Genomic DNA, 24,229 nt, shown 5'->3' with positions numbered 1-24,229 from the left:
ATTGGAAAAATAGTTTTTAACCTATACATTTTTTACTCACTCAATTTAACAGTATACTTACTGCTGGCTTTGATGTTCACAATGTATTTACTTTTCAATTAAGGATTTCGCAATGCACTATTTACATATATTTATTATGTATTTATTTCGTGCAGTCACACTGAAACCTAACCTCTGTAGTCTAAGATTAACTATACCTTATTATCATATAGACAAGAATAATTTAAAAAGAATATATATTCTCAAGGTAAGAGGGCCTCGATCTTACTTTAAGAAAATATTCTTGGCGCTTATTTAAGTTGCAAATATTCTTCAACTTAGTGGGAAATTCTGAAAATTAGAATATCGTTTTTTTCAGTGCGAGTTTCACATACCAGAGTCACCTGAAGCCAGCATCACTTCACGTTTTTTGTGAAAAAAATGCCCAGATTTTTAGCATAGCAAAAATCTAGAGCAATTAATTAGCACTAAATTCCTGCGCAAATTTGTTATGTATGATTTTTAAACGTACTTACGTGATTTCAAATTAAATCGATCTTTAAGAAAAATTAATGTACTTTTTTGCACTCACAGATGTATTACCCGTTTTACCTGTTGAGGGCTTTACAAGGTCCCCTCGAGAAAATAATTAATTGATAGAAATTATTTTTTAAATAAAGCTTTACGAATAAAGCTTTTTATCTAGTTTAATTGAAAAATATAGTGCTAAAAAGTGAGTATATAAATAATGTAAGACAAGTAGCACATGACAATAACCTGTCGAGGGCCAGCAGAGGGAAATCTTAGGTTTTTCTAGCTAGGAAATCTGGCTGCGGCCTCGTGAGAGCCAGTATTTAGTTTAGGCATAAAGAGGCAATTTCTACCCGGGTAATAGTTTACAAGTTTGGCATACCGGAGTTGTCGCTTACGCTGAAGATAGCATTATTACATGTTTTTGACCAAAATTACCGGGCACAAAATTTTGTTTCTGCAGCATAAATTAGCACTAAATAAGAACTAAATTCTGACATAGTACCCATTTCGATATGAAAATGTTGTAATTCCAGCTTCCGGGACCTTTTATTATCGTCAGTTACATGAATAAATTACTTTGAGTCTCTTTGATGGCTTGAAGTTGGAGTTAACTGAATGTTAGTCCTAGATAAAAGTAATCAATTTCTGCTCGTAGATTTAGAACTCATAGGTATCTAAAACCATTTGTAACAATAAGTTTTAAATACTTGAATAAAAAAATAAAGAACATAAAGAGAAGCAAAGAATGCAAATAAAATTAGGATACAGTCGCGCACATTGCTTGCTGTATTTTATGGGGCATGAAACGGGGTTTACATAAAGTGCAGTGCTCGCGGGTCTGGTTTTATATGTCAATGTATCTTCGAAGTCATTCATTCAAGTTCCCTGCTTTCTCGTGAGCGATCGCGCCTTCATATTTTGAATCGTTCGAATACTCCTACGTGGAAATTGCACATACACGAAGGCATATTCGTACTTACGAACTCGACAACCTTGCCTGAGAAGTATCATTTCCACGAATAACAGCCTCCCTCCATATTGAAGAGGAAAAGAAAAAGACGAGGAGATAACAAACAGATCAGAATTAGCGGGGAAATATGTGCTCGCTCTTGACTTGATTTCTCGCCTTTTCACTTGCAGGACTTTCTGGAACCCCTTTTTCCGAAAGACCCACAATCGCCGCAGCAGGATGTTATGAATGAGTGGCATATAATTTGTTATATTCGATTCGTTCCTATCGTAAAAACGTGCGTCGATGCAAATGTAAACAAGTATGGCGATCTAGCTTTATTTTTGGGGACTTTTATGCAGGCTTTACATTATTTCAAAGATGTGCCATTCCAAATTATGAAAGTGATTCGAATTTTGATATTTATATCTTCGATTTATTAATTAATTGTTATATAATTATTTCGAAACCATACGAAGCTCCTTGAAAATTTTGAAATCCTTTTAAAATTCGTTGAAATCATTAAAACCGTGGGAATCTTACTGAATATCTTGAAATTCGACCACGTGGTAAACGGATGGCCCCTTTGATGTCTTTGAAAATCTTCTGAAATCTTTTAAAACTACATTAATTCTGTTTAAATTGAATTTAATCCGCAGAAATCGTTATTAATTCCTTACAATCCCTCAAAATCCGTATAAATTCTTCGTTCTATCTCTTGAAATCCTTTAGAATCAAATCAAATTTTGAAAAATCTTATTTAAGTCCTTGAAGTTCTGTAAAGTCCTGTAAAATTCCTTGAAAATTTGAGATACTCTCCGACATTGTATTAGGTAATTTTTTCAAACTGTTTTTAAATTATTTCAAATACCATAAAACCTCTTGAAATCTCGTTTACGATAAAAATAATTTATATTTTTTTTATTTAATTTTTTAAAGAAATATATTTTATCATGAATAATTTTATGCAAAATAAGCATGAAAAAGATTCAAAAATAAAAAACAGGCCTCCAAACTACCTCTCACAAAAAAATGTATTAAATGTTAGAAATTTTAGAAATGCATTCCTTTTTTGTATTATTTCTTTTCCTTGTTGGAAAATATAATAATCTAAATAGATGTAGGTTCAGAATCACCCACAAATATATAATTTTCATATATTGAGTAAAAAATATAAAATCTGACGTGCGAATAGGAGAGGGAGCGGCGAAAAATCTTACACATCCTTACAATAGAGGATAGGGGCCTAAAATATTTAAAAAACATCCCTATGATCCTATATCACATTCGAAAATCCTTTAAAATGCCCTTTAATCTTTTGACTGTATACACGGTATACTGTGCATGTTGATGTACAGGTATATTTATCAGATCCGAGGTGCAAACGTTAGCAAATTGTTCGAGCGAACGAGGTCGTCGAGCTCGATGCTTGACCAGCCGGTTGCACCAAGCAAAACATTGGCAGCGCGTTTCCTATGCGAACACTTCATACCTCTGGTATGGGATCTGGGAATGGGACAGGCACGCTATCAATACAGGTTGATTTGAAATTCAAGTTATGCCACGAGAGCGTGCGAGGCGACTCCTTGTTAAGGGTCGAATCGAAAATGTAAATGGGATTGCCATTCGGACGTTTTAGTGCTCTGGGATGTTAAGCTCCTCTACATATCGAGATCGACCTATAGAATAAGTTGTTCCTCAACGTTTGTTAACGAGTTGAGTTCAAAATTTTTAAATATATGCCAGAAGTCATTATTAATGCATGAAGAAAATCAGCAGATTCCTTTTTCCCAGCTTAAGTATCGTAATTAATACATTGAGGATTATGATTTTTGCATTTTTATTATCCGAGATGGTATTGCAATCAAAAACATTTGATCATTCCTTTTTTTTTTGTTAGAAAACAATTTCATTTGATAAAATATCGAATATATTGGACTAGCAAAATTAGCGCACCACGCGCATTTATTGCGAGTTTCTTATTTTGATTCCCTAATTAGCAAATTAGAATGTAGACTTCAATTTGAAGAACTATAAAATTGATCAAACAGGAAAATTAATAGGTTAATGTGGGATATTATATCGTAATGAAATGGTCTTAAAGGATATTTTCTGAAGATCTGGGTCTTAATCATGTCTTTCATTTTCGACACTGATCAATTTTAAGGAGGTTTACAGTTGAACACGTATAATTTAAAATGTTGAAGTTTTGAATATATTTTTGTTAATAGTTCAATTATGAAGATTTTGAATAAAAAATTCTTTAACTTTAAAAATGAATATTTAAATAAAAATTCTTAAATTTTGATAATTTTGAAGATCAAAATTTAAGTTTTCAATTCTAAATCTTCCAAATTGAAGACATTTCGAATGCAAATTATCAAATTATAGACGCTCTAAACATAAAACTTTAAACTTGCATAAATTTTAATCGTAAATTTTCAAAAAATTAAAAGCTGTTCAATTAGAAATATTTATGTACAAATATAAATGTTTAAATTTTTATGATTTTTGGAGATCAAAAGTCAAGTTTTCAATAACTTTCCAAATTAAAGAAATTTTGAATGTAAATTATCAAAATTACATAATTTTTTATTGTGTAAGTCTTAAAATCTGTACAATTTTTAGATTAAAATTTTTTAAATTTTAAAGATATTTATAAATAAAAATGCTTAAATTTGATTAATTTTGAAGATAAGTCAAGTTTTCAATTCTAAATCTTAAAAATTGAAGAAATTTCGAATGTCAATAATCAAAATTACAGGTTTTTTAATTATTAAAATTATTGGAAGATCATTACATATAAATTCTTTTATTTATAATCTTATGTAGAGTTTCAAAGTACATATATACGATTTGATATTGAGATAATTTAATTGATTTGTCATCGATTAATTTATTTTCTTAACTTGATATATAACAGGTTTGAAATAGAAGCTCGGTTCACTGATGAACGAGTAGTTTTGACATTTTGCGGGAAATCTTGCGGTCCGGATTCGCGATTGAAGGAACGATGGCGAAAGCATATGCGCGGAATTCGCCTGCGTTTCGCAAGTTTCCAAATGAAAAACCGCACCGAGCTAAGCTCTTAAGTTAGTTTCATGAACAACAAAGCGAAGGTGACTTTCTAATTGCAGCTTCTAAAAAAGTGGCTAATATGGGCAATGAAACACCTTTCGCGGTTTTCATCCTTAACATTGTTCCAATTCTCTTATAAAAATTAATAAGCAATAAATTCAATTTCAACCTTTTTGTGTTATTCTGATTTTTTTTCAACATGGAATCTTTGAATTTAAAAGCAGTTAAAATTAATATTGCGTCATAATCTTGACATCTTATAATACAAAATTATAATAATGCTATACTGAACTCTTAAAACCTTGCATTTAAATTCCTTTCAAAGTATACGAAGCTTTGCAATTAAATCCTTCAAGATTAAAAAAAAAACAAGAAAAACTGAACCGTAAAAATATTTTCTTGTTAAATCCATTTCAATGCAAGGGCTAATTAGATTTGTCAATTTAAAAAATGCAGGTTGAAAAGTTGGTACTTTGTTTGAGGATTATAATTACTAAAAATTAATTAACACTAAGAGGCCGTTCGAAAAATACGTAACGCCGTTATTGGTATAGGGAAGCTGGGAGCGGGAATATTTCTAAGCTGCGTAACTTAAGGGAGGCGGGGTAATTCGAGGTTTTCTACATAATGACGCTGTCAAGTTATATTTTGTTAAGATAAAGAAAATGTAAAAATTTACAAAAATTGCACAGTTGAAATAAAGGATTGAAAAAATAAGGATTGCGATGATAATGCAAAATTCATTAAATTATTTTGTATATTTCTTTTGAAAATGATTTACGTTTCAATTTTTTCCAATTGTTTGCTTACGTTCAAAGTTCGAAATAATCCAAGGAAAAAACAATACTATTTTACAACACCGACGTTTGAAGTAAATTTATCTGTAAAATGAGCCACAGAACAATGTAAAATTTCGATTATTCCACAATTTATTCATAAATGAAGAAAATTTAAACATTTTTGTATTTTTGCAATATCTTTGTATAGAATTGAAACAAAAAAGGTATTTTATAGTCACGAGACAAAAATACTAATAAAAGATTAGTGTTCTCGCATTTCTTGCCAGTATAGTAATTAGAAAAAAAATGTTTTAAAAAATAAATTGAGGTTGTCTCTTATTTGATAAATTAGCTTTTGTGAAAAACTTACGTAACACCTATAACACTGAGAAAAATTAATAGTTGGGGCTACTACCTGTTTATTAGTAAAGCATTCATTGGTTCTTACAACTGGTCATTTAGTAACACCAATTAAGCGCAAATAGTCGGTTTAGGAACCCGGTTGTAGTATGATTGACTAGTTTACGTTAGTAATGTTTTAGTAGTATAAGTTACTAATTTATTAGTGATCTGTACCAACAATTGATTTCTCTAAAAAATTAAAGTAGGTGGCGTAACTATTTTATTTGCTACCTTGACAGGTAATTTTTTTATATAAATAATGGAAGTATGAAAAATGTGGAAAGTTGAGGCTTCGCGGATTATTTTGAAGCATTCGAAGGTATATATAAGAAATTGTACAATCAAAAGAGTTTAAAGTTTTACTGGAAATCATAACCTTCAAAAGTGCATCTGCAATTAGGAAGATCTTATTGGGCATAGGTACATATTTTTTTAAAACGTGTTTTCAGCTGAACTGGTGTCAGCGTCCCTATAAGGTATATCCTAAAAAAATATTCCCGCTTGCCCACTTGAGTCTTTTTAATCCACATTTCGATAGTGTAGTTAAAGCTATTTAAATTATTATCTGTAATAAATAAAAAATAGTTACATCTAGAGATAGAAGACATGACTAACTATATTAATAAGTTCAACTACCTACAGACAGTCTTTGTGACAAACCAAAGTAGTTAGCCTACCTAATTAGACAGTAACAGCAACTACTCGTGCTCTAACTACCAAAAATAGTCCTTACAAGTAAATGAATAGCAGTATCATTATTTACTAGCTAAAATAGTTGTCCTGACAATTTTATTAGTCGTCCCAACTAATTTTTGTTTTCAGTGAAGGAGTAGGAGATCGAAAAAAAACTACGGTGTGTTAAATGGGCAAACGGTGTTAAAAATGTCCAAGTATTTTTTGAACAGACCCTTGAATAAATCACTATTTCCAACTGAGATATGATATCAAAATGAAAAAAATTATAATCCCAAATTATTAAATTGCCCGCTTGGACACATGGAATTGTTTAAGGCTTCTCGTTCAATCCCCAAAGTTAAGCAGCGGTTTTTACTTGCGTACTGAATTTTTGCTAGATTTGCTTCCACACTCGAATTAATGCTAATAATAATTTTTCATAATTTTTAAATTATCCTTCGTGAAGGGCCGAAAAAAAAACTTTTTTATCTGACGATTTTTATTATTTATTACTTTATTAGTAATAATTCTGATTCTGTTTTAATTTGGATGAATCCAATTTTAAAAGCTTTTCATTTTCCAATTATCCAATGTTAAATATTTTTAATATTTATATTTCCAACTGGATATTTTAAAACTATTTATTTTTCTAGAATCGCTCAAATTAAATGCTTAATATACGGGGTGATTCTTTAACATTAAGAATTTAAGGAAGTGGAATATAAATTTATTAAACATCTTTTTAATTATTTGCCTCCCAAATTACAAAAATGACAAAAATAAAATTAAAAGTTAAAAACGGGACTCCTTCAAAATTGATAGTTTTCGAATTTTGTATGTTGTTCAAATTGAAAGTGCCTTTTAATTTGAATGCTTCCAAAATTAGAAATAATCAAATTTCGATGCTTCGACATACTGAAAAATCTTTTATTTTTATATACAAAAAAAATTTCAGCTTAAAAATGTTGAAAAAGTTTGAATTTTTAATATATTTTAAAGAAGATACAAATTATAATAAAATAAACGGCAGACAGAAAACGTTTGTAGAACTTATCTCGTCTTTTCTTTATTAGGGAGAGATAGCCTTATTAACGTCTAAACTTAAAGTATAGTCGATTCAGAAACATTGCGCTCACACATTTTTTAAGGTCGCCTCAAGACGCCTTGTGACAAATAGTTTCTTGATAAGTAGCTTATCCACAAATGATTTACGGTTGGATTCAAAGGCGTCCGCTGAGAGATACGAGCTGAGGCCTTAGGGGCCTTTGTGCATGAAACGCGTTTTGAACACTTGAGGCCCCCTTGCGCAGTGCGCGCCAAAGCCCCACGTGAATTCGGTTGTAGCGTTTTTTTTACACAATATTCTACAAATTGTCTGCACTGCATGTACCCCTGCGTCGAACTGTTGGAGCGGAAAATTTAAAATTAAACGGTATTGGCTGCGCAACAAATATACCGAATTATTTATCAAATATAAATACAATCTTCTAGGCTAGGGAGTTTTCCATAGCTAGAAATTCTTTGTCACCTTACAATAGAAATTTAATTAGTAGCAGTCAAAATGAAAAATTGCAAATAATGAGGAAGTTTGGGAATTCATTATTCTAATTATAGTGTAAACATAACAAATTAATATCACTTTTATCTCGCGCAGTGATATCAGGATACACGTTTCGGAATTTTATTTGTAAAAATTTTAAAAAGTACAAGTTTTAATTTTTTTTCGAAATTGTTTAACTTTACAGGCTTTCTGCTTGTAGTCATTAAATAAAGAAAAATAAAGCGAGTAAAAAGTTAGCATTAGAAATAGCGAGGGTAAAATTTTATATGATACAGACGGACAGATTTTTTCAAGTTGATAAATTTTTGTATCGAGATGGGAGAAGTTCTAGATGACTGGAAAAAGGCTATTATCGTCCCAATATATAAAAGAACGGGAGATAAAAGCAACTGAAATAATTACAGACGCGTCAGCTTACTAAATACTGTCAGTAAAGTATTTTAAAAAAAACTTACTCATATAGGAAAATAAAAATAACAGCAAAAAATATATGAGAAGTCCAAAGTGGATTTATATCAGGAAGATCATGAAAGGATCACATATTTAGATTGAGACAGATCACAGAAAAAGGATTGAGAGTAAAAATTAAGGTTTTCTGCTTATTTTTTGACTTAGAAAAAACGTTTGACAAACTGGACAGAAATAAAAACTTTGGGAAGTCCTGAAAGAGAACAGTCATTGGATGGCTCCTGGGAGCAATAAAAACCATAGGCAAGTGTAAGGGATAATGGGAAACTCAGAATGGCCCTCTTCGACGAATAAGGTGTAGATCTCGAGACAGTGAAGGTACGTGGGTTAGCGTTCGCAAATGATAAGGTTATTATGGCAGAGTCCATCGAAAACTTACAAAGAATGTTGAGCAAACTGCATATAAGCATAAAGAACATAGGCCTCAAAATTAAGGTACATAAAAATTATGATGCTTGAAGCTAAGGGTGAGTAGCCTATTCACTAGTGACGAAAAAATAAATTGGGAATTAGATAGGAGTATAAACGAAGTTAAGAAGGTTATCGGTAGGGCAGCATCAGTATCAGAAGTAATAATATATCCTGTAAAGCTAAACGGGCAATACATATTTCTATGTTAGTGCATTATATAATATCGTACAAAGCTCCGAAACCTGCTTGTACATAATCATATTGCGCTTTATATCAATACAGAGGTTTTTCGAAGTCATTGTGCTATACATTTTTCTCCGCGCGTCCATGAATTATCTACTATAAGCTCTTATATTTTTACGGCTTCTTATGCAACTTTGAATTAAAGTCTTATTTACACATTCTATAACCATTCTTTCCGCGGTCTGCCTCTGGACACACTGCCAATTCCTTTTCCTTAATATATTTGTTTCGTCAATAGTTCATATTTTATTCTCTTAACATGCCCAAACTATCTTAGAAAATTTCTTTCACATATATCAACTAGTGTCTCCTCCGCACCACATTCTATGCGGATTATCACACTACTCAATTTGTCCATCAGTGCTTTGCCGCATATCATGAGAAGGAATTTCATGTTGATCGCGTTAGTTTTACTCTTATCTCTTTTTTTTGTAGGTCCACATCTCGCGACCTTACAGTTCAGTCAGTATAAATATAGAATTATGTATTGTCCTTTTAGCCTTATTAAATATATTTTTACTTTTCATTCGAAGACGATCATTTTTGGTTCATTTACGCAAATTTTGAGGCCCATGTTCTTGATGCTTGGATTCAGTTTGTTCAGTATTCTTTGCAAATCTTCGGTTGACTGATCCATAAAAATCTTATCATCTGCGAAAGCTACCACACGTACCCTCACTGCCTCAAGATCTACACCTTATTCGTCAAAGAGGGCTATTCTTAGACGCTTGTCCATGAATATAATAAATAACCATGATGACATCCCAAGTGGAAATGTCGGTAGTACGCCGGAGTTCACCACCGGCGTAGTACTGGCCCAGTACTGCCAACCAGTACAGACAGCCGGTGGTTCGCCCAGTACTGGCAGAACGTTGGCTGCAAGACCGGGGCGACACTATGCCAGTAGTACAAAAATAGACTTAAAAAAAATCACGTCTACAAATGTTGTCAGGGTGTTTTGAAATGTCGAAAAATTGACTATACAATTAAGGTGAAAACATTTTTTTTCTATTACTTTTTTAAGGAAAATATTCTAAGTTCTACCTCCATGAAAAATTTTAAATGTTCAGAAAAAATTACATTGGATGTATGTCTTAATCGTTGTAGAATAGTCTAAAACACCTAAGAACCAAAACGTTACACGAAGGTTTAAAGAAAATTGTTATTAATGGTTGCGCAACGTGGTAAAATTTCTAAGTTCCGTTTATATAAATTTCAAATGCTCATTAAATGTTATTATCAGAACTTTTAAAATTGTCTAAAACGCGAAAAAATAAAATATTACACGAAAAAAAATTGTAGTCGATTTAAATTATTTATTTAATCATTATTTAATTGATATTCCTGTTAGAAGTTCGTGTATTTTACATTCACATAACGTCGTATAATAATAAATAATTAGAGAAAGAGAGCTCAAATTTTGGTACTTGAACTTTTCTGAACTGTAGCTTATGAGGATGGCTTTTTCACCAAGTTTTAACTTTTCGATTTAGCGCAGTGGTTAGCACTCCCGAATGCTAGGTGATAGATTTAGGTGGTATAGATATGTAGGTTCGGGTCCCCCTTAGCGTTAGAAATTTTATTTGTAATATAATGTTTAAAAATGTAATATATGTATTCATTCTAAGCAGTGGCATTACAAAACAAGTATTGACAAAATACTCGCAGTCAATTATTATTTATTTTTTAAATACCTTTTTTGTTATATCATTAGATTATAGAAATAGTGTGTGTTAAAATTAAACAAATAGTTTCTAAATTATATTTTTGTGATTATAAATAATATTTGGACGATATGCAGTCGTATGATGATGAATGGATGGATGGTCTTTAAAACAACTAAATAGTTTTTTATTATTTTTAAAATTAACTACGGCATTTTCGTACGCCAGTGGTTTGCCAGTGGTTTGCCAGTACTGCCCCAGTACTGTCGGTCAGTACTGCGCCAGTGCTGTCACGTCAGTACCGCCAAGCATTACAATACAGTACTGACTCAGTACTGGAACTCCGGCAGGCTGTACTGGGCCAGTACTGGGCCGGTGGTGTATTTTCACCTGGGATAACGCAACTTTGTTGAACACCTTGAATAATATCGAAAAAGTCATCCTTTGCTACCTGCATATATTGTTTTTATTGCTTATAGAAGCGATCCATTGACTCCGTATTCTTCCAGGACTTTCCAAACTTTACTTCTATCCACTTTGTCAAACATTTTTTCTTGTTTAACAAATGCGCTGAAAACTTTTTTTCTTCACTCTTAAACTTTTTTCTGCGATCTGTCTAAAGCTATTCTAAATATTTGATCCGTACATGATCTTCCTAGCATAAATCCAGTTAGGACATCCCATATACAGTCGACGCTACTGACCCTGCCGATTTACCTTGCCACTTTCCCTAACTCTCGGTCGAGCTCTTCCCCCACCACGACCGCGACGTCTCGGCATCCGAGAATTGTTCAGCTCGCTATTTACGTTGCCGTCAATTGTTTAGGTCTTTTAAGGCAATTTTAAAGTGCAAAAAGTCATTATATGCTTTGTTAATGAGGCTTATGAAAGAATTTCGAAATCATATAATATTTATGTCTTATGATAATTTCTTTGTCACGTGAGATAACCTCAAGTATGGCAAATTTAATCAAAGGTTTATCAATAATTCGTAAATACTAACCTATTTTTCAGTTTATTCTGCGAAAGAACGATGTGCTCACAATTTTTTGGAACCAAATGTGTGATCATTACTTTCACAATATGTATTCTGAAAATCGAACTTTCACTGTTTGTAAACACTGATCCGCGCGCGGCTACATACGTAGCGAGCGAAACAATTCGCATCAAGCACCACGCACCAAGAATAGACTCGAGAGAGGGGGAACATCGTTTCCAGGAAAATTACTCTCCTAGGGTCCCATCCGCGGCAAGGTAAATAGCGTCGACTGTATTTTCTTCTGTTATTTGCACTGATCTGCGAATAAGTATTTTTAAATATATTTTACTCAGGGTATACTAAATAAGCTGATACCTCTGGGCAATATGCCTAAAGGAAGACCGCGGAAAGAATTATTAGAATGTATAAATAAGATCCTGGTTCGAAGAGATATAAGAAATCATAGAAACACAAGAGCTATAGCATGCAAAAATGCATAGGCGTGAATGAAGCCAGAGAGGTATGTCAGGATAGGAAAGTGTGGCTACAAATAGTTTATAAAAAGAGTGTCAGTGGATTGAATGGAGCCAAAAAAAAGGACTTGGATACTAATGAGCCCAAGTGGGGAGCTTCACATGATGACTTTGTGAGGGTCTTTAATTGGTTTGATCGCTAGAGATATTGATCAGCAACCTGGGTCGGAGCAGTGTTGCGGAACGAATGTGTTATTTAAATAAACACGGGATCTCTACATTAATCTAAAAATCTATAGCCCTTCTATACTCTAAATTTTGTAAATATTTGTTGCTTCATATAAATATCAATGAGTTCACAATGATCAACATAAATTTCCAGGAACTTTGCAATAGTTTTCATAATTTTTTTTGATAACTTTACCTATATTTTCAGTAAATTTACAGATATTTTTGGTGGGGTTTAGGTAATTTGTAACAATTGAAGTTCTCAAGTTCAAGACCACGTTTCTAGCCTATTCTCTAAGTGTCCATCAAAGTCAATGTTTATAATAACGTACCGCCAGGTCAATTTTTATTTTATATTAAGTATAGAATGACAAAACATAACTCTTTTGAGAGAAAGATGATATATCAATTATCTTAAAAGTATATATAAACGTGCCAATAATTTACAAACAAAATCTTTCTTAACCCTTGAAATGCTACTTCTAGACAAATTCTGTGTTCATTATACTAGTTTCATTATTTGTAACCATATTTCTGAATATTATAAACATTTTAAAGTGTAATTAGCTCTTCTGAACGGACAGAAAAAAAGTGCATTTTCATATGGAGACGTTGATATTAAAACTATGTAAAACAAGTCATTTTTTAAACGTTGAATAATTACTAGATAATAAATAATTATTTAAATCATTAATTATAAATTTCAAGCTTTCAATATTCCACAAATTTTTAATCCTGAGATTTAAAACCCAAAAAAATGAATGATTTTTAAGTTGAGATTTTCTCTACATCAATGTTCAAAGTATTAAAAAAATTTTCATTATTCAATCATTAACACTTTAAATTCAAAAGTATTGTTCAATTTTGAATACACGTGCGTTAATTTTCAATTCACTTTTGAATCTATTTTAATTCACAACTGAGACTGAAAAAAAAAGAATCAATAATTTAATTACGTAAGAATTATAGGAAAGATGTCATTCGCTTTGATAAATGTGTATAGCCAAGTAATAACTCTAAGTGCCTGATAGGATTACTTAACGCCTCGAGCACTCTCCCTTTAATCATTTTCATATTGATAAGGACACAAAGAATCATTTCAACGGCATTTTACACATGTTAATAGAATAAAGCGGCTTCACAATGTGGTTCGGAATCTTGTTTTGTACGAGGAATAACAACTTGTTAGTGATTTACATGATTCACGAGGTATAATTATATAGTGTATTCTTGAATTTTAAAGACGATTCAACACTTTTTATCCAACAGATTTATTCTCAACATTTAACCTAACTTAAAGTGTGTATAACTGTTTACTGTATACAGAACAGGAGTCGAATTTTAAATCGATTTTTCATGCATACACTACCGGTCAAAAGTTTGGGCTCACGTCTTTTTTGAAAATTGATTAAGTTCTCTTAATTTTATTATGTCAAAGCTAAAATTTTGGCTCCTTAAAGGTTTAAATGATCTCAAAATTCTGTATAAAATGAACCCAGGATGAAGCCTAATTGGCTATTTTTCGAATAGATATTGCAAAAATGGTGTAAATTTCAATGTTTTCTTAAATTTGTAACAACTTCCGTAATAATTAATATTTTTTAATTTACCTAGGCTCATTTTAAAGCTATTTTTCCACAGTATCGAAACATCTTATTAGTATAGAACAACTTTAAGTTCTTGCTCTGTCATAATATTTTTTTAGATTTACGGTCATAACGCTCTTGTGATATACTGTGGAAAAATAGTTTAAGTTCTCGCACTGTAATAAGAAATTTTTTTAAAATTTACAATCATAAACTTTTGTGACAATGTGGAAAATAGCTTTAAAATGAGCCTAGGTACATTAAAAAAATTTATTATTACGGACGTTATTACAAATTTAAGAAAACATTGAAATTCACACCATTTTTGGAATATCTACTCGAAAAATAGACAAATAGGCTTCATCCTGGGTTCATTTTATACAGAATTTTGAGATCATTTAAACCTTTAAGGAGCCAAAATTTTAGCTTTGACATAATTAAAATTAAGAGAACTTAATCAATTGTCAAAAAAGAGATGAACCCAAACTTTTGACCGGTAGTGTATTTTGCTGGCTTAAATTCGTTAAATTATTAATGTTTTCAATTTGAAAAAGCTATTCGATTTTTTTGAACTTTCAGTTGAAAACTTTTCAAACATATAAAAGTCAACAGGAACGGGGAAGATAAGAAAAAAATGAACAAAACTCTATAAAAAGTGGGAAAATATGCTTCTTAAAGTCTTACAGCAATTTGTTATCGCGGGAATGATTATTATACACATGGGTAAACTCAATAAACTCGGAAGGTAGGTACATTACGAAAGAAATTGCACTTCCTAATAATTTTCTACATACCAGGGACAAAATTATCATACTTCGTGATAGCGGCAGTTATAAAAAATATTATCTGAATGCGTAACATTTAAAAAATAAAGAAAGCATTGACATTTGTATAAAAGTCATTTGTTTTCCTCCTTTTTGAAAATGATTTGTAACGAAGTAGTAAATATCCTGCTTTATGTATGAAAAGGAACAAATGACGAAACGTTAGGAGAGAGAAAAGTTTCATATCATATAATGCATTTATAGCCTTTAATTTAATCAAAAGTTACTAATCTGGTTTGTACAGAGAGAGAGAGAGAGAGAGAGAGAATAAATATTTACCCAAGAAAGTACTAATATTTTGATATTTCTAAAGAGAATGCAGCTAAAGAGGAATAAAATGTAACAATGCTCAAGTAGAATAATAGCTACAAGTTATTTTTATATAAATGTTTTAATAAGGAAAAACTCACTCAATTCGTTTGTTTGCATTAAACTTAAAAAAGTTCTTTTTAAAAGCCGGGAATAATAACTAAACTTCTATTATTCCATTATGAGTTATTTCATGACGTTCACTCCTGGCTTTTAATGCCTTTCAACACAAATATTAAAGTAGGAATCAAAAACTTCAGGAATAATCAAGAGAAAGTATACAGTAATTATCTTTTAACGGCTATCAAGTGCATATCATTAATTGGTCATAATATATTTGCCCTGAATAGATTTGTGAGAAGTTAGAAGTTTGTTATCATGGAAAACTGATCAGTTCCTAATTTGGGCCAGAATCATACAAAAATCTTACAAAATCTTAGACTTCTTCTAAATTTGTCGATGAGAGGATATTATTAATATATTTGCATGGTCCGTTCATAGCAACTTTGAAGCGAATAGTTTAGACAAATATAGTAGTTCAACTTTCAACCAAGTAGTTGAATTTTTGAACAAAAAATATTTTTTTTAACAAAATCGTTGCTTTTTCAACATAATAATTAAATTTTCAACCAAATAGTAGGAATGTAACCAAACGAGTTTAATTTCGAACAAAAAATATAATAACATAGTTATCTGCCTACAAATTTATTTTGAACCAAAAATGATTGAATTCGCTTATAGAGTTCTATTAATTTAGTTCGCATTTGGGCGAAAAAACGAGAAAATGGGGAGGTTTTTTAAAAAAGAGTTATTTAAAAAAAGGGAAAAGAAGATGAAAGAGGGCAATAAAAGGACGAGTGTGATGTCTGAAATATGAAAGTGATTTTGAAACTTATTAGCTTATTATTGAATTGTACCGTTGCAGGACCATCATCAGCGAAGATTTTTATCAGGAAATGTACTAAACGTTATTTATAAGTTTAGCAATTAAATGTGCAATACTGTACCAATAAAGGTGTTTACCGCAAGTAAATATAAATATCAAAAGTTGGTTAGCACTCATGTGGGCCAAAATAGACTTTCTAGATAGGTTCTAACAAATCAAAAATGGTTTCAACGTTTTTGTTTCCAAAACTCACCCCGTGTCCCCGATATAATCCAACATGCTGACTTTGAGCATGTCTCTCGTGCGTTTTTTATCCTGGGTAGGACGAATCCTCCGGCTTCCGGTGGATAGTACTTCCACGACGAAGATCGCGAAACGGCACCACGCCCCCGATAATAATTCTCGCAGAGCTCTCGTTAACTTAGTCTTAAAGACGGGCGCGTGACTCACGCTAAGCTTTCTACCGATGGACGTTTTAATTAATCCAAGATACGTAAGCGCAACTACAACAATGCTGCACCATGTCTCTTTTAAATTCAGCCTTCAACTATTAGAACTTCTGGTGACGATTTAGCTTCCGGCCTTCCTTCTGGACGTCTCCTTCGAGACTCGAGTGAATCGATGTCGAATCGCGAATTCGAGGTCCGTTCATCGCTCAAGATGTCCAGGAGTTTAGTGTTACAGGACACGCTCACTTCAGACCCTGCATTACTCGGCAATTACGTACGATATCCACAATCCCGTTATCGATCCCGATCGAAGAACACGTGTATCTGCAATGGGATAGCAGACGATGCAATGACGTACGACTTATACAAACCTCCTTTTATTCCTATACATAAATCTCTTTTTCACTTTGCTATATTTCTAATTGATTTCCAATTGATTGCTTTGAACCGTTTACGATATCTATATCTGTATATTGAGAAACTTAAAATAATGAACCTGGACTCGAACAATCGATGGTTGTAAAATACTGCTAAAAGTCGGTAACAGGAATCTGAAACCAGAAGGCAGTTTTATCATCTACTAAATTTTAAAATTCGAATGATAAATAAACAATTTTACATTCGGAAATTGCATATAATTTTAAAATAAAAGATTTTAAATAATAATTGTACGATTTCAAATAGGTGCTTTTTAAAATTGAATTAATTCGAATTTGAAGCATTAAATGTTAGATAATCTGCAAATGAGAAAAATCGAAAATTAAACAATATATATTTGTTTCAAAACTGAACATTTTCAATTCAAACTGAGGAATTGCAAACTTAATAAAAATTATAAATATTTCACCATATTAATATTTTTTATTTATAAGGCATTAAATTTTAAATAGTACAATTCCGAAAATTTAAATCGAAAATTAATCAATTTTGCACGATTTTAATCTAATATTGTTAGAGTTGAATTTCTAATTATGCACCCACTTTTTTAAGCTTGAAACATAAAATCAATCAATTATTATAATTATTTAAGACTTTTTATTTGAAATTGTACTAAAATTCGGGGGAATTACAGCTAAATGCAAATGTTTCAATTTAAGTTCTTTCAATCTAACGTCTACGGTAAGGTTAATCAATTTAGAACGCTTTCAATTTCAAATCTGCCCATATTTGTCGTTTCAACCGCGGAATCATTCAAACATTATAAAGCTTCAATTTTTATAATTTAGAAAAATTTAAATGCAGTTTCATTTTTTAAATTAAAAATTGTTGAATTATATAAGGAACTGCTTTTAAAATGCACAATTTCGAACGATTTAAATTCTGCAATTAAGAACAGCTTAAATGCAAAACTAATCCTTCTCTAGGTAAGTATTTAAAAAAATTTATTTTAAGGCTTTTATTTTTAAATCGTATATTTCGTAATCTTTAAGTCTAAAATTATTTATATTTGAATACTTTTAATTTCGCATCCATAAATTTTTAACGTTTTAAGCTTTTTCCAAATAAATAAAACCGTGTTTTTCTAAAAATGTTAACAAATTAAAAAATGTAAATTTTAAACTGTGTTGATAAGAACAAGACACAAAGCTATAAATCGTAAATTGTAAACTTTAAATATTTTTTCGATTTTGATCTAAAAGTATTAAATCCAAATTTGTTAGATTTTAAGCGTTTAAAAAAATTAGTTAATTCGAAATCTTTAAAAGTTAAGTGTATTAAACTAAAATACCTAATTCTAATTATCTTATTTAAAATTATTGAATTCAACAATTACAAACTAAGAGCCTTAAAAATAAAAATTGAAGCCTTCAAAATAGAACAAATATTAAATAAAGAAATAAAAACATTTTAAAATTAGGTCTACTAAATTGAATAATGTTATATTCCCAGCCAAAAAAATAAATTCTCAATATATTTCTTTTGGATCTTCAGAATAATTGTAACTACTCTTCAAATTACATATCAGAAAAAATTTTCCTAACTAACCGATTACTTCTTTTTACGCCTTCAATTATTTACGAATATAAAATAATCTTCAGGCAATAAATCAAAGAGAGAATAAGAGAAATCTCCAAATGCAGGTGGGTCATTTAAATCCCTCAGCTCCCCAACTATTAATCGTAATTTTCCGCTCTTCCAAGCGGTCTCAACAAGAATAAACCCCCGAATTACCGTCTTATATGCTCGTTATCCGAAAGGTTGATTCCAAGCCTCTTGCATTCATTTATACGATCACTTTTCTCCAATTCCATATAATCCTTTTTCTCAAATGACGAATCCTTGACCTCGCAACTCAAGCTCTCTTAAAAGAAACTAAATTCCTCATAAATAACAGATCTTCCATCAAGAAATAAGAATCTTCTCCAAATAAAATACGCGCACTTTCTTGTCAGGTGCACTCTCTTTCAGTTGAATTTCACAGAATACATTCGACGTGTAACAGTCAGGTGACATTAATTATTAACACATCCACGTTTCCCTAGACACTAACGATAAGCCCAAGAAGAGCTCAAGCGCAGCAAAATTAATTAACGCGAAAATAAGAGGAGTTGGTAATTTCAATCTCGCGACTTAAGACGGAGGAAATTCTTCTTCAACCTCCTCTATTTCTGAGAAATATCAAAAGATGATTGATTTTTGCTGTCAAAAGAAGATGACGAAAAACACTGTACACCTCGCGGAACAGCTGGTCCCATTGGCGGGATCCTATGCCGAAATTTGAATATGCTTTCAGCGACCTGAAGGCGGCTCCAACAATTTGATTGCGTTTTCGACAATACAAATGCGATTTGAGCGATTCGCGCGCACAAGTGACGTAAAAATGAGTTCCTCGTGATGTAAGCGGAGCAGCACGACGTGACAACGATTCGAAGTGCCGTCGGACTGTTTTACTGGCTTTGCTCAATGCAACGCAGTGGCACACACATCTCCCTCCCAAGTTCCATCTCTCTTTTTCTCTCACGCTCTCTCTTACTCTCCTCACAAGGAGGAGGTGAAGGAGATAGCTTGGAGGGGCCAATCTGGAGTTCTGTAGTTGCACGTAAACGCGTGACACGCATGCACCCGTCACCCACACATCTACCCACTCACACGGAATCTTAACTCTTAACTCTTGCACGTACAGGTTGGACTCCACTCTACGAATCGCATATTCATGGATAGGGAGGATCCATGGAGTACTGCTGAGTGCCGATACTACGTGCTTCTGGCCCGATTAATTCGGGTAGTGTAGTCCCAAGAGGGGCCACTTTCGGCACATTGCAGAGTCCCTGTGGGCCTCAGACATCGAACCAGATTCGTGATGAAAAAAGAGGAAATGGGACCGGGATTCTGCAACAGGATGGGACGAACTGATATTGATGAGAATGGTAGTTGATTTCCCCATCTATATAATTTTTGCGAACAAAAATTTTTAACTCTTCTAATTTTGGGAGAATTGTTTGAATATTTTAATTAATAACAACGCAGCAAACAAAATTAGCCAACTTTGGCTCAAGTTGTTGACTTGTCAACTTGCTTCATGCATTCTCTGTAATCCCAAACAATATTTAAGACCGAGTGGCAAATAATCAAATATTTTTTTACATTTTTTTTGTAAAAATCCGGTATTTTTCAAAACAATAAGAAAATCTGTCACTTTTCTTTTTCATTATGATAGGGGATTTCTCACTGTTTGAAAATTCGTAAATAATATACTAAAAAATTCAAAATGAAAAGAGGGCCACTGATTTTCTATAAATCCAAAATTTGTTTTAAAAAAATAGATCAGATGCAGAGTAATGTCCAAAAGCAAATTTGTTCTGCTCGAAGAGTTTCACAAAAAATTCTTGTTCCCTGTTTCCATATTTTACATAAAAAAATTATTGAAAAACGTGCCCTTTTTTAAATTCTGTATATTGTTAAAAATAATTTAGATAATTAACATTTTCACTTTCATTCTGATGAGTGGTTTTTCATTGTTTCAAAATCGGTCAAAAGAATAATCAAAGTTGAGAACTAAGTAAATGGCAATCCTTTTTCTGAAAATCAAAAATTGCATATTGTTTTACACAAAAAAACACACTCTGTGAGAGTGTGTTAGGGAAGGTGAACCCATATGATTTATACATACATATAATTATTCGTTGGAGGATCTTTACTGCCGTAATATTTTCCCAAGCCCACCGATGATATTCCGAAAACCCCAAAAAGTCATTATTACCTATGTATTTTATATGAGAAATTTCGAGTGCCCGGCGGCACACTATAGGTCAAATTGCATTTTTCTGGTTTACAATCTAATTTAACGAGAAAGAATAGAGATAACTCGACAAAGTTTTTTTTTTTTTGTAATAAAGAAAATAAGGAAAATAAGGAAAATAGGTAAGAATGCTCACATTGCTTATTGTGGGGGTTGAAGTAAGGGGTGATGCTGAGCATGTTTAAAAAATCGATGACCTTTTGCTTTTCTTTTAGCTGAATCTCAAAGGGAAATTATGATCTCGATACAAAATTTGTTTAAAATATTGTAAATTTAATGCAGATTACGGAAAAATTATTAAGATACCATGAACTTGGAGTTCATGGAATCTGTTCATGGAGTACTTGGAGTTGTCTCCTATTATATTATTATTAATATTTACATAAATCATTAGTACAATATCGTAACAATAGTGTATCAATAATTTATGAAAATAATATAATTAGCTCTTTTTCAAAATTATATTAAATAAAAAAATATATTCTTTGAAAAATATTGTACAACGTTGGAAAAGAAAGTTGTTTTAACGTTGTAAATACGTTGCAAATGTCCGCAGTCTGTCCATCTGAAAGTTTATTGAACATTTTACAAAAGTTTTATAAACGTTTATAAAACGTACAATATTTATTAATTATTAATATCTCGGAAACGGCTACAGATAGAACAAAGGACGTGAATTTTGAGATCACTAGAGAAATTTTAATTTAAAATCGTTTTATATTCGTAATGAAATGAACAAAAAATTTAATTTATTTAAGGTCTTCAAAATGCCTTCTTCGAATATGCCCTAGAGTGGGGGGAACGAGGAACCATCCACACCGTAGAGAATAATGCAGAAATTGTTGTCGAAATGATATTCAACAGTCACGAAAACCATTTGCAAATCTATTCTGCAATATTTCGCGTTTTCAGATTCTCGCTGTCCATTTCCACCCCTAGAAAGGAGAATGGTAGCGAGAAACCATCCATACCGTTGAGGATTTTGAAGAAATGGTTAATAGAATCATTTTTACCACCCACGAAAACACTTTACAATGTTTTTCAGCGAGTTTTTTGATTTTTAGCCACTTACCCCTTATTTCAACCCCTAATTTAGGGTTTGATAGTACCCTAATCATTTTTCCTTTAATCCTTTAATCCACGTAACATGAACTTTATTTTTTAAACAAATTTCTTGAGTCATCTCTATTTTTCTCGTTATATTATATTTTAAACCAGAAAAATGCAATCACCCTATTGTATCTATTGTAAAGGTTGCCTGATATATGAAGTTTTTATTTGATGTTATTTTAAAGTTATTAATTTGAAATTTGTTAATCATCGAAGGCTTTAATTAAAAACTTTCGTACTTATATTGCATACTTTCTTAAAAATACTATCTACTTTTTAACATCTTGAAATTAGGACCGTAGCTACGTGTATCGAAAGTTCGGTACGAAAAGCTAGATACTTTTTGGTAGGACCCAAGTGGAAATTTACAACTGGCATGGTACCGCGCCAGTGCTGCACAAAGACATTTTGATGTTGGCGCGGTACTGGCACAAAGTAGACTCTAATGTTGGCTTGATACTGGCAAAGTTCTAAAAGGTGACCTGGCACAATACTGGCAGTCAGTACCGGACTAGTACTCATTTATTATTGGCATATTCACAATATATGCATGGCATAATCTCGGCTTCATACTGGTATTAAATCGTCATGGGCCCAGCATAATACTGGCACAGTATCAATCTAGTGTTGACAAAACAACTACTTTTCGTTAAAGCTAGTCTTCATGGTACTGGCGTTACATTGGCGTAGCAAGAATACAATTTTGGCGTAATGATGGCTGTTAGTTGGTGTTAGATAGTCATGGTAAAGATTTAATACTGGCAAAGTGACGGTCGAAGAACGGCTTACACTTGGACTTAAGTTGGCGTGGAACTGACTACGTTCATGGTTACAATTGGCTTAGTATCGCGCCTGGACTAATTTAATATTGTTAGTTATGGCACATGGGACGCTCTAGTGCTGACTTGGTACTGGAAAACTTCCGTAATTTAGTACTGAGATATTTTTGGCATAATACTATGCCGTAGTAATAATCCAGCATTGGCATAATGACACCCTTTACCGACGTCATATCTCGTTAGGGTAATCGACAGAATTAGTTACTCAAGGAATCTAGACTTGGGAAGAGTCCGGATGTTAAGCCATTTCGAGCACGGACACCACTCGGATGGGTGCCCATCTGGGACGTACGGCCAGGTTGTGTATTCAATGCTTTTAACTAATATAGAGTGAGGGGGGTTGGTTGTATAAAATCCGACTGAACGTGGGTGAAAGTTTTCAGAAATTTTCCTCTTCACTGGCCAAATGTCAAGGAAAACGCGAGTACTTCCAATAACGTTATATGCATCTGCGTTGATGACTGACTGGCTCATCGGGGTTTTTAAATAAAAGGCATAGTACAATAGTATTTGATGCAATGTTCCGGGACTTAAATATAGTAGCCTAAAATTACAATATTAATAATCGTTGTAATAGAAGAAAAAAATAGATGATTATTGCAGAAATAACTTTGAAAATTTTAATTATCCAATCTGATACCAAATAATTTACAAACAATATTTAAGACATGGTTACCTTAGGTACATACATTTTTTCAAATAAGTAGTTTTGAAAGTAAGCGATAAATTATGTGGAAGCCGTGGCAATTTTGAGCGTCTTTGTAACGCCTCTGTTAGGTCAGGGCGATGAACAGCTCGCACTTCTTCCTTAATTTCTTCAACCTTCTTGTAGAAATCGTACTGAATGTTCCTCTCAAATCCCTCCAATTTTGAATCCAAGGCTTGTAGCATCACCTTGATCTCATTTAAAATGTTAGCTCCATCCACTCAGCGCCGCCACCAAGGCATATTGTAAAATGGAATACGCCATATTTTTTTGCTTTTTTTTTACTAATTTTATGCTAAAAAATTTTTTTTGATCTTGAAACTTCAGACAAAAGGGTGGCGGCGCTAGCAGGACGTCCACTCAGCGCCGCTACCTACGAAAAACTCACTAAAAATGATTATAATGTGATAAACGATAAGTGGAGATTTCCTTGCTTTTTTTTGCTTTATGACGACATATATTACGTTTCCCAAAAAACTACCCCTAAGTCTTACACAACTACCCCCTGTGATCAAAAACGTTTTCAAAATGGGAAAACTACCTTCAACAATGTAAACATGTTTTAGGGCTTCAAATTAATCGCATGACACTTGAAAATTTCGCGCTCTTTATAATTTCCCTAAAACTACCCTTCCACGTTTTTCTCTTTTTTCGTTTTCCGATAATATATAATACGTTACCCAAAAACTACCCCTAAGTCATACATACCCTCCCCTCGTCATCAAAAACGTTTTAAAAGTTAGAAAATCACCTTGAAAAATGGAAAAATGATTTAGATCTCCAATTTGATTACATGGCATTTAAAAATTTCCATCTCTTCATAATTTTCCCGAAAAACTACCCTTCCACGTGAATCT

The 24,229-nt window shown here is 32.2% G+C and overlaps 1 protein-coding gene across 3 annotated transcripts in view; it reads right to left on the bottom strand.

Annotated features, from left to right (window-relative positions):
* The window catches only part of LOC117179317 (rap1 GTPase-activating protein 1-like), a 367,846-nt gene that overhangs the window by 188,446 nt on the left and 155,171 nt on the right, over positions 1–24,229 (bottom strand). The window contains exons 1-2 of one of the 3 annotated variants that reach the window (XM_033370980.1): positions 18,650–19,326; positions 16,282–16,801 (exon numbers count right to left, since the gene is read on the bottom strand). The exons of 1 other annotated variant lie outside the window; for it this stretch is intronic. In XM_033370980.1, the coding sequence (XP_033226871.1) occupies positions 16,282–16,322 (41 nt within the window). In that variant the 5' untranslated portion in view covers positions 16,323–16,801; positions 18,650–19,326. Of the gene's footprint in view, positions 1–16,281; positions 16,802–18,649; positions 19,328–24,229 lie in introns of those variants that run through there. One more of the 3 variants, XM_033370978.1, reaches the window with a different exon arrangement.

Source organism: Belonocnema kinseyi, chromosome 9 (assembly GCF_010883055.1).
Source record: "Belonocnema kinseyi isolate 2016_QV_RU_SX_M_011 chromosome 9, B_treatae_v1, whole genome shotgun sequence".
NCBI lineage: Eukaryota > Metazoa > Arthropoda > Insecta > Hymenoptera > Cynipidae > Belonocnema > Belonocnema kinseyi.
Note: the sequence above shows the minus strand (reverse complement) of the source record. Positions and strands in the feature narration are given on the sequence as shown.